The 10,571-nt window shown below is 31.1% G+C and overlaps 1 protein-coding gene across 1 annotated transcript; it reads right to left on the bottom strand.

Moving 5' to 3' along the window:
• Positions 1-1,117: 1,117 nt before the first annotated feature.
• Positions 1,118-10,441, bottom strand: LOC109537971. Its single transcript, XM_019904979.2, has 10 exons — positions 10,350-10,441; positions 9,707-10,292; positions 6,612-6,692; positions 6,371-6,511; positions 6,102-6,281; positions 5,068-5,154; positions 4,859-4,990; positions 4,367-4,543; positions 3,888-3,983; positions 1,118-2,269 (listed from the first exon to the last, which is right to left on the bottom strand). Exons 1-10 carry the CDS (start codon positions 10,365-10,367, stop codon positions 1,212-1,214), a joined length of 2,556 nt encoding a protein of 851 aa, XP_019760538.2. The 5' UTR covers positions 10,368-10,441; the 3' UTR covers positions 1,118-1,211.
• Positions 10,442-10,571: the final 130 nt, after the last annotated feature.

Here is a 10,571-nt window from a genome sequence, read left to right as displayed (position 1 = left end):
TATTGATTTCTGGAAAATATATTTTAAATTCAGTGCCAGTGTGATATAATCAATGTTAATTCGTAAATGAAAAGAAAAAAAGGAAGACTAGTAGTCTAATTGAAATGCATGCTAGCCTCGATCGAAAACACTCAAATTTCGAGGAAATTTCAATATTAGTTTGTTATTGATATGATAGCAGGTCGCACATCTGGCGTTCAACAAAGAATAATGAAAACAATCATAAAGCATTATTTGTATAAGGTAATAGAAAAAGCAAAGTCTCGTTGTGAAAAATGGGATACTGATACAACAATACGTGTAGGAAGATACCACAAAATCACCTGAGAAGAGAGATGTTGGTCTTTCCGCAAAAAGTAAAATTTCTTGCATTATGAAAAGCGTTCTCGATCGTCTCCAACAAGAAATATGTACACGATTTACATGATTAACTGATCTTTATTCAAATTTGGATTTTTTCTAAACGTTGAAAATTTATTAAACCAGGATAATGTTGATAACGAGTTTTGCAATACAGATTTCAATCGAATCAAACTCGTCATCGAAATATGTGACTGCAAAATGTTACTACGCAGTAGAAAAGAAATTGAACCTAAAGCGATGGGACAAGATCGCCTAAGTGATCTAACATTTTTAAGTGTGGAAAGAGAAACATTTTAAATTATCAACAAAAGACAAAGAAATTTGGAAAGACAATTTAGACATGTTTTATTAATGTATTATAATCATATTATTATTTAATATATATATCTTCTTAGAGATAATGAACATTTACTTTCTATTGTTTTAAAACTGCATATTTTTTAAGTATGTAAAATAAATTATATGTATCTTTTGAACTAATTCTAGGTGATCATATCTCTACCCTTCTTTTCTCAACTATATTTTTTGCCTCAAATGTAAAGCCTAGCTTGAGCCTATGACTTTATTTATGTCACTTTTTCATATATATGAATATTTTACATATATTATATGTTTTTCGAAAGGGGAGCGGGGGGCGCTAAAAAGGTACTGTGCCCCGGGCGCAAGTTAAGCTCGCTACGCCACTGGCTCTAGAGGGGTTCTAGGAGGAGTGAACTAACCAAAACGTACTTTTAATCAAAGATATTTATATTAAAATTTTTGAAACAGACCAATTATAAATTAATAATAACACATATAAAATATTCCGGTGAACGAATGAGTAATAAACTAACCGCTATATGTATCACTTATTGCAGTCCATTGGAAGAAAACCAAGCATACATAAGAGAGTCATCTGTTTGCGTATATTTATCACACTTCGTTGTTCTAGCGCAATTATATAATGTTCTAACTGAGCCTACAAATTCAAAAGTTGCCACTTCGCTGGAAAGAGTCGGCAATAACAGAGATGCGGATCTGATCGGTTTTCGGCCTTTAATATCGCTATATTTAAAACGTTTCCTCTGAGGTAGTTCAAAAACATCCATTTCTTCTTCCGACAACTTTCTTTTCATAGATGTTGAGACTATACTAACAGAACAGTCTTCGTTCTTTTTGGAAAGTCCTAAAACACTTCTGACCACCCGTGTCATAGAACTCCATAAGTTAGACTCCGTCATAGAACTAGTGGAAGTAAAATTCACAGACGTTTCAGTTATATTTTGTTTTCCATTTATTTGGTGATAACCGCCCATTTCTTTCTGCATATTATGTCCGTGCTTTGCCGATGATGAACCAAATTTATCTTTAATATTAGACGGACCCGCTTCGATTTTTGAATACGGCTCAATTCTAGATCCAAATGTTTTCATTCCAATGAATTGTGAGCAACTTGCTTGAGGAGTTTCATATGGAGTTCGCGGAGGAACTCTTGAATCTACATTTTCTATAGCACTAACTGGTCCCTCTTTAACTTCTTCAATCGACGATACGGGAGTTGAAGCAAAGTGAACTGGCAGCCGAATTTTCATTTGAACATCCGTTCGTTTGAGGACTGGAGTTGGCATAACAATGCTCACTCTACGCCCTTCTGTTTCTTTAACTAGATCAACATTAACATCCTTGTCTTCATCATGTGGTATGTTCTCTTTATCTGAGTCATTATCTTCGAGATTTGTGGCACTATGCCACAATGTTTGAGATGCAGGTGTATAAATAGTCCGATCTTCTGTACTATCACTTTCCATTTTATTAGGAGAATCAGAATCATCGTTCAGCTTCAACTTAGCATGTTGTGTGTAATGTAATATTTGCACTTTTGCCTCTGTAGTAACAGTTTGCTGCTTTGTTACTGCATTAGTGAGGTCTAGAAAAATGAACAAGACATGTTTTTAAAAATACCTGTATACATACAGCGTGTTTGATATCTTATTGAAACATCCCCAAAAATCAAAATGTGTTATTTGCAACAATTTTTTAATAGACACTATTTCATAGCTCTGATAACATCTTAATAATCTTATAATATGTAGACGTTTAGAAGATCATAATGACCTACATTGTAATAAAGAACATTTTGTTTAGTTTAAAACTTCCAACCGATTGTAACGACTCATGATGCGCTAAGAGACTAAAAGATGAAATAAATGATAGGTAACTGCAATATCGAATTTCAACCGTTAAGACGGATTATTCAATAGGAAGAGATAATTTTTAGTTAACTAGCGTGAATCTTAAAACATTTTAGCTTCAGTAGTTATGATCAATGAAATAACTAACCATTTGTCGCCTTTTCCCTGACAGGTCGTTTTATTTAATTTTTTTAGTTACCTATATATTTTCATTCCTTCTTCTCTCTTCTTAGATTTAACAATGTTTTCTGTTTTATTTAGCAAAAACAAATTTTTTCTTACTAGAATCATCTTAGTACGGTTATGCAAGATTGTAAATAGAGATCAAAAAGTTAATTTATTTCCTCTCAACCTGGGAAATGCCGAAATATACGTGGGTACCTATATATATATTTTGCATTTTAGCGAGACTTTTTGAACACGACTATTAAAATTATTTGTTCATTTGTTGATTTTGAATCTAGAATGATTATTAATCTTGACACACCAATTTCTGCTATGATTTTATTAAGGTTTGTAATTATATTTCAATGTCCATTGAATAACGAAAAAATGTGAACATTTTTAAATAATAGAATAACACGTGACTAAATTCATCTACTTTTATTTTTTTATTATTATTTCTCCTGGTTGAAGCTTTTCTAGAAGTTTAATTTCTGCTTATAGAAAAAGTTTGAAACTAGAATAAGATAATTAATATATATATTAATAAGAAAAATAAAATAATTTAAAAAAATGTTAGTTGATATTCATATCAATCTTCTGAATTAATATTAATTACACTTCGTTTGTTCGAGGTATGTTCGAGTGGTCGGTCTCCTGGGGGTTATTAAATTAGTTAGAATTCCTAAGTTATTTGTTCCTTTATGCTACTGGCTGTTCCGATTTGATATATTTTGATTTAACTTTCTTTTTAAAATTTTGTTATTTCTTTTAGAAACCAGACAAAAAGAATGAACATTGATTATCGACACATTCAGTTGCGGGCCTCCAAGCGATGTAAAACATTTTTTGTATGAAATTCAACATCTCATTTAAAGCGTCAATTTCGGAGAGAAAGAATGACAAAATTGATCTGTGATTAATTTTTTTGTTATATTTTATGTATCAAAATTCTTTTCTATACCTACTCAAAAGTTTTTTGAGTAGGTATAGAAATTTGCATTCAATCTCAATAATTTTCTTTCTGCTATATATTTAAGTTTGTGTCCAAGATTAACATTAATTTGCACCTTTTGAAAAGTAACAGAAGACATAAATTGATAATCGATTTTATTATTTATAATATTTTATTAATTTGGCACTTCGGTATATACTGAATGATGCGTTGGAGCAAACGTAATTATTACTTACATGTCGAGCACATTTCCGTTGATTTTTCGTGACTATTTGTAGTTTCATCTTCGGCTTCATTTGCAAGGGAATTACTGCGTTTGTAGCTTGTTTGGTCTGTAATTATATTTCAATGTCTATTTAATCACGAAAACATGTAAACATTTTTAAATAATAGAATAACACGTGACTAAATTCATCTACTTTTGATTTTTTCTGATTGAAGCTTTTCTAGAAAAGTTTCATTTATGCTTATAGAAAAAGTTCGAAACTAGAATAGGATGAAAAAAGATAAAGAAAAATAATTTGAATTGATATTTACTATGTGTGATGCATATCAATCTTCTTCTGAAAGTTTAGCAAACAAATATAAACTGACTCACTTTGAAGAAAATTTCTAGCAGCATTTCTCAAGCTTCAGAAAGTATACAATGTGGTATGAATTTCACATTTAGGTACTGAATGATGCGTTGGAACAAACGTAATTATTAGATACTTACATGGCGAGCACAATTCCATTGATATTTCGTGAATATTAGTAGATGCATGTTCGGCTTCTTTTTCAAGGAAATAACTACTTTTGCAGCTTGTTTGGTCTGCAATATCTAACTCGGTATCTTCTGCTTCTTTAATTTCAACTTTAGCGGAAACTCCTTGATATGACTTAGGAGCGCATACTACAATAAAATTATTGCAGCTTCTACAGCAAGATCTTGAATTGGGAAAACTATTTCCCGATGTTTCGCATATTGCACACTTTGAGTTGAAATATTAAAGGATAAGTTTATAATCAAAGGACTTCTTTAAAACTTGAGTTATGGAATCGAAGTTTTTAAAATAGTTTCAGATGTTCGTTTGATAGTTTTGCAAGTGTTAGAGAAATAGCCTAACAGCGCCCATTATTTTGTTTAAATTTATCTGTAATGTGCGTGACACGTTTTCACGTAATATGAAAAAAACCTGTATATGCATCTGTAATAAATTTGACTTACCGGGTGTAGAAATATCGTCATATTGCAGCAAAGAATTTTTTTTGCGTTCAGATTTTGAATTTTCTTTCTTTGTAGGGGACTTGTCGACCTCTGATTTTGCACTGTAAAACGTCTCGGTTGGTAAAACCATCTCTAAGGATTCCGAAAAAATATGGATTTAACTTAATTCTTGCAATCAAGATATTTTAAAGTAAAAGTTATTCACTTACTAGGCGTATATAGGCTCTCAGAGTCGGACAGCTCGGTTTTGGGAAATTTAGCACTTAAACTTGGTACCATTTTCTGTTCTTCTGAAACTGGAATCAACTTGATCAACATGTACATGTACTGGGTGATTCGGATGTTTTTAGGCTAGAAAGTTCTTTGGATTTGAAGAGGCTTAGTCCGTATACTTAAACAGCTTTTGGATAGTTTGTTATTAGGGGGCCGAAAATACTTTAAGCAAAAATTATAGATATAGCTACTCTTGGATCGCCAGAAACTATTAATCGGTTAAAGAAAAGTACATGGCACAGTTTAAAAAAAATCTGGTTGATAGGTTGATGGGTTTCGAACGGAACACCCCAAATATTTTTTATCAGTGCATAATTTGTATGCATTTCAACAATATGACAAATAAGAAGTGAATACTTGCAGGATTTAAGAGCACAAATCCAAAGCACTTTTGATCCTCTGAATAACCATCCCCAGTCTATTTGTAATGCTTTATCGAAGTTAGATGAATATTACAGAAAATGAGTCGAAAGTGACCAAGAACACGTTCTCTACTTGTAAATTTTCAATCTGTAAATTAATTGTTAGGTCATATAAATAAGAATTGGAAAGATCAACTGGGATTTGGTAAGACTATAATCACGATTTTTTAATAATAAAACACGTGAACCAAATATCAAAGTATATAAACTTGGAATCACAAGAGAAAAGTCTGTCAACGGGTCAAAAAATACTTTCTGGTGATTTAAGAGTAGTCGCTAAATTCTCGTATTTGGAGTTATTGCGTATCTCAAACAATAAACTCACCAGATGCTGTCAATTTAGACTTGTACATTATATATTAGACTACATTTGTACGGACCAACTCTGTACACGATATGAAACATAGAAATACAATTCTAAGCAATGCCTTAAAACATTCGAAAATATTGTGCTACACCTATATTGTTACCCTTTATACCGCAAATGTGACGAAAGAAAATATACTATCTATTGGCAATTTAACAATATTAATATAATCTTGGCTTACTTGGTGAGCAAATTTCCATTTCTGATCCGTTATTATTTCTAATTATCTGCTTGACTTCAGAAGGAAGGTCATTATCACTTTCGCTATGTATTTGGTTGGACGCACCAGCATCTTTTACTTTAACATCTTTATAGATATCCAGTTGTGAACGCACTATTTCAGATTGCTTTGGGATGCAAACTAAAAGATCGTTAATAGCCATAGTTAATTGATACATTTTTGTGAAATCACTTAGTTACACAATTGTCTCAAATTAATTTATGATTTACCCGGAGTAGAAATATCTTCTAGATTCATCACCGACGTCTTGTTACCGTCATATCTTGATTTTTGTACTTTTACAGATGACTGATTGATTTCGGATTTTGCACTATAAAACTCATCAGCAGGAATTGCTTTTATTGCCATATCTAGAAATGGCGCAAAAATCACGCAATACCCAATATCCAGTTGAATGAGAATAACAAAAGCAATAACTACGAGATATTGAGTAGAAATTATATTCCTTACCTGGGGTAGATAGACTTCTAGTGTTGGCCGATTCGTCCTCAAGAATATGTGGATTTTTACTTGAATATGTTTGTTCGGTTTCTGAAAGTATGTAATGTAATATTGAAGCTGTTTTAAATTTTTGAAAATAAATTTAGAAAATTGATTCGTTCGGATTAGACATCTCTTGGTGTTCTGACATGGTTTGCTTCTAGCGCTGTATTCTGTATAGGCTGTATTAGGAATAATGTAAGTTTGTTCACTTACTTAACAGGAAAAGGTATAACTGATATGATAAATACTTTTATACGACTTCATTTTCTCCTCATTACGGTCTTTCAAGTAATTCCAGAACAATAAATCAAGGTTAATTACATTCGAAGAAAGAACAAAAGAGAGGATACAGAAAAAACAGAGCTGGTATTTAATCTAAGTAGTTCTGATTGTATTTGCTGATAGAAGCTGATAAAAGGCAAACAAAATAAAATAAATATAACAAAATTAACAACCGAAAATTACAGGTAAAACGGGAATACATCAATCCCATTGTCAAATAGAAAGGGTTTTGAATCGTTTTTAGATTTGTTGAATAATATATCCTTGAAACTACCTGCCGAATTCTATGCTTAATTTATTAGTTAATTTAGCACTTTTTGTACTTATGAAACAGTCTTTAAAAAAGTAATACTTTTTTAAATAATTGAAAACCAATTAATATCACGCTCAGTACGAATTCTACATCTATAGGATTAGACTTTTTAACTTTACTATTTCGTTTGAATATCCAAAACATCCAATAACTGTTCTCTTCCATTTAAATATAACTTATTTAATGTCTGTTGTTGCATGTTGAATATATCGCAAATAATTTTATTTGTTATTTGGATATAGTATTGCATATTTCAGTTTAATTGAAATGTTTGATTTTGTTATTCGTAAAAATTAATTCGGCATTTAAAAAAAATAACAGATGAGTTTTAGATAGGTCCGACTGTTTTTAACGTTCCAGTTTTTATTAACGAGGCATAAATTATTTTAATATGGGTATTTGAAAAAGTTAATAACTGAGCCATTTATCATTTTCAGCTGGTCAGTTCAACCTTAGTTTCAATTTTTTACGACGCTCGCATTAGCTCAGTTGATCTGGTCAGCTACATTTTCATATACGAGGGGTTAAAACAAATCGGAACTGAATTAACAGCCAACAATTCTGACTTTGATACTCTCCTATAACAGTTCGCATAATTTTACATACGCCAGTAGTAAACATAGTGTGAAAAAGTAAGGAACTTCTGCTTTTCCTTCTCAAAATTGTTTTATTTTTTAATGAAATTTAGGAATCTAGAAACTGATTTGACAATGCAAAAATACCATGCAAACCTAAGTTCGACTTTCATTGTTAGCTATATTTCATATACGAGGAGATAAATCATCTAGAAGATGAATTAACATGGATCATCTGACGCTGATTTTCTAAAATAACTGCTAGAAATTCTTGGCAGTCGACCATAGTAAACGTTAGTGTGGAAACGTACGAAACTGCTCCTTTTTAATCTCAAAATTGTTAATTTTTTCATGAATTTTATGTAAAATTGGATTCTTGAAACTGATCTGAAAAATGCTACAAAATTTAAATATACAGAGTGCCTCGTAAGTGCATGGTCAAAAATCCATCTATCCGACGGAATTAAGAAAAGCGTTGCTTTAAAATAATAATTAAAAAAATACATTGTAAATGAGTAACAAAATATACAATTTTTCCGCTCCGCTAAATCTATGATTCTTCCGATATTTAACAAATAGGTCGATAATGTAGTTAGTAGGAATAGTGAGTCAATTAAACTTCAATGAATTGATTTGAGCTATTAAAAGAATCAGCAACTATAAGAATTGTTTAAGTTTTTTATCCAAGATACTCAAGAATTTATGGCTGAACGCTATTGTTTCATAGAAACATGAGTCTTACGAAAGCAACATAAACTTTTATGTGCCCGATATATTTGCCCGATTTAAATTGCCAGATATTTTGCCAAAACCCACAGATCTTTAATAATTAATAGCGGAGGAGCAAACAATTTTTTTATAAAAGTCAGCTCAAATCGTCTCTTTTTATGACAAAGTAGTACCTACTCGTACTTAATAAATGATTTATTCTGGATGTGTTTTTCATCTTACATACTTCAAAACAAACGTGTTTATGAAACTATTCTGTACTATTTTTGAATAATTAGAAGATAATTGAGGCACAATGAAAATGGGTGACCATTTTTTGAAATTTCTAGAGTTGCAGTGTTTTATCTATAGCTCTTGAAGGTAGTTAGAGTATGAAGCTTTCATTAATTTATTACGCGGTAGGTTAAACAGTTTCAGTAATATACCGGATCATAATTTCTTATTCTATTACTGTTTAAGGCTTGTGTTATATCAAGCCAATTTTGCTGCTTATTTTATAAGCATTTTGATCTCTTATAGTATATCTGTATGCAAAACCTTAAAAAATCGGACTTTGTATAAAATAAAATAAATGTTTTATTTGTGTATAAAACGTGTCCACAGTTTAGTCGATGTTTACTTTAGAAACTTCAAAAATAAATAAGAGAAAACTAATAGTCAAACGATTGTTTATCAATATTCAGCGTCGATTTGATAATTATTGATGCTGATGTTTTCGCAAAATGCATAACGGGGTTTTTCGATCTTTCACTCGAAAAATGCAACAGATGTATACAAATATAATGCAATGTGCAAAAATATTTTTTTTCGAAATTAAACAGAAAATTAAATTTTTAATTAAGAAATGCTTAGTGACTTGTTATAAAAAACATGGAAATGTAGATCGTGAGTGGATGATATAAAACCACAGCTTATATATCATGATATTTAAGCTGTGACAAAACTATATTTTTAAATGTAGGTACACATTTAAGTATTTAAGTTGATCTTTCTTAATCATTCTCAAAAGATCCGAATATTTTACCACATAGATATGTTTGCGAAATAAATGCACCTTTATGCAGTTTAAGTTTTGAAATGTTACAAAAATATTATTAATAATGCCATCTGAGCAAAATAAAAATATTATAAGAAAAGGGCATTAAAATCGTAGATGACCTTACCATGGCTGTTGTACTCTATTGAATGGGTTGTTCCAGTAGTTTCACTAAAAGTAACCCTTCTTTTAGAAGATTCATCCGATTTTCTTAACGTTTGCGTTTTTTTAATTATGCTCTTATTACTTATTTGAAAACGTTCAGATGGTGTAATAGCATCATCTTTGCTTTTGTGAAAGTTTTCTGTCTCTGTATTTTGCATCGGGGTACTCGTTGCTAATTTGAATATGAAATTTAAGGCTTGATTTCTTTGTAGTTCTTGAAGAATCGGACTGTCCTGATCATCAGCTGAAATTAAGATCTCTGGAGGCTTAAAAAGTGGAGTTTTTGGTGAATCGCTTTTATAATGAACAGGGCATTTTTTGTGTTGGATAATTTCTTCTATGCAGCTGAACACTCGCTTGCAATAAAGGCAGTTTAAAGGCAAATGTGTTTCCTTGATGTGTTGAAGAATATTCTCATCAATATTTTCAAAAACGAATGTTCCGTATATGCATATATCACACTGGGATATAACGCTGTGATAATCAGTTTCGTGCTTACAACGACAATTTTTGCAGCAAAATGCTTTAGGGCATAAACGGCAGTAATTCTGAAAATTGAGTTTTATTTAACATTTTGCCTATAACCATATCAGATTTGTACCAACTTCGATAAATCTGTTCATAACTTTGAATTTCGCGCCACTGTCCCTCCTCAAAGATTCGACGAATAATCACGAAAGAACCGATTGGCCATTTCGGGAAAATTATTCTTTGCTCTCCGGAATAAATTGGTAACCTCAGTAAAATAGTAAAATTATAAATCACTATTATTCACACACTAAACGACAACTAGTTTGTTAATGTAATTTAAAGTAGAGATTCGATTA

This window comes from Dendroctonus ponderosae, unplaced genomic scaffold, assembly GCF_020466585.1.
Source record: "Dendroctonus ponderosae isolate FM_Combo_2020 unplaced genomic scaffold, Dpon_F_20191213v2 Dpon_F_20191213_1, whole genome shotgun sequence".
Taxonomy (NCBI): Eukaryota; Metazoa; Arthropoda; class Insecta; order Coleoptera; family Curculionidae; genus Dendroctonus; species Dendroctonus ponderosae.
The sequence above is the reverse complement of the archived record's forward strand: the minus strand, read 5'-3'. Positions and strand labels throughout refer to the sequence as shown.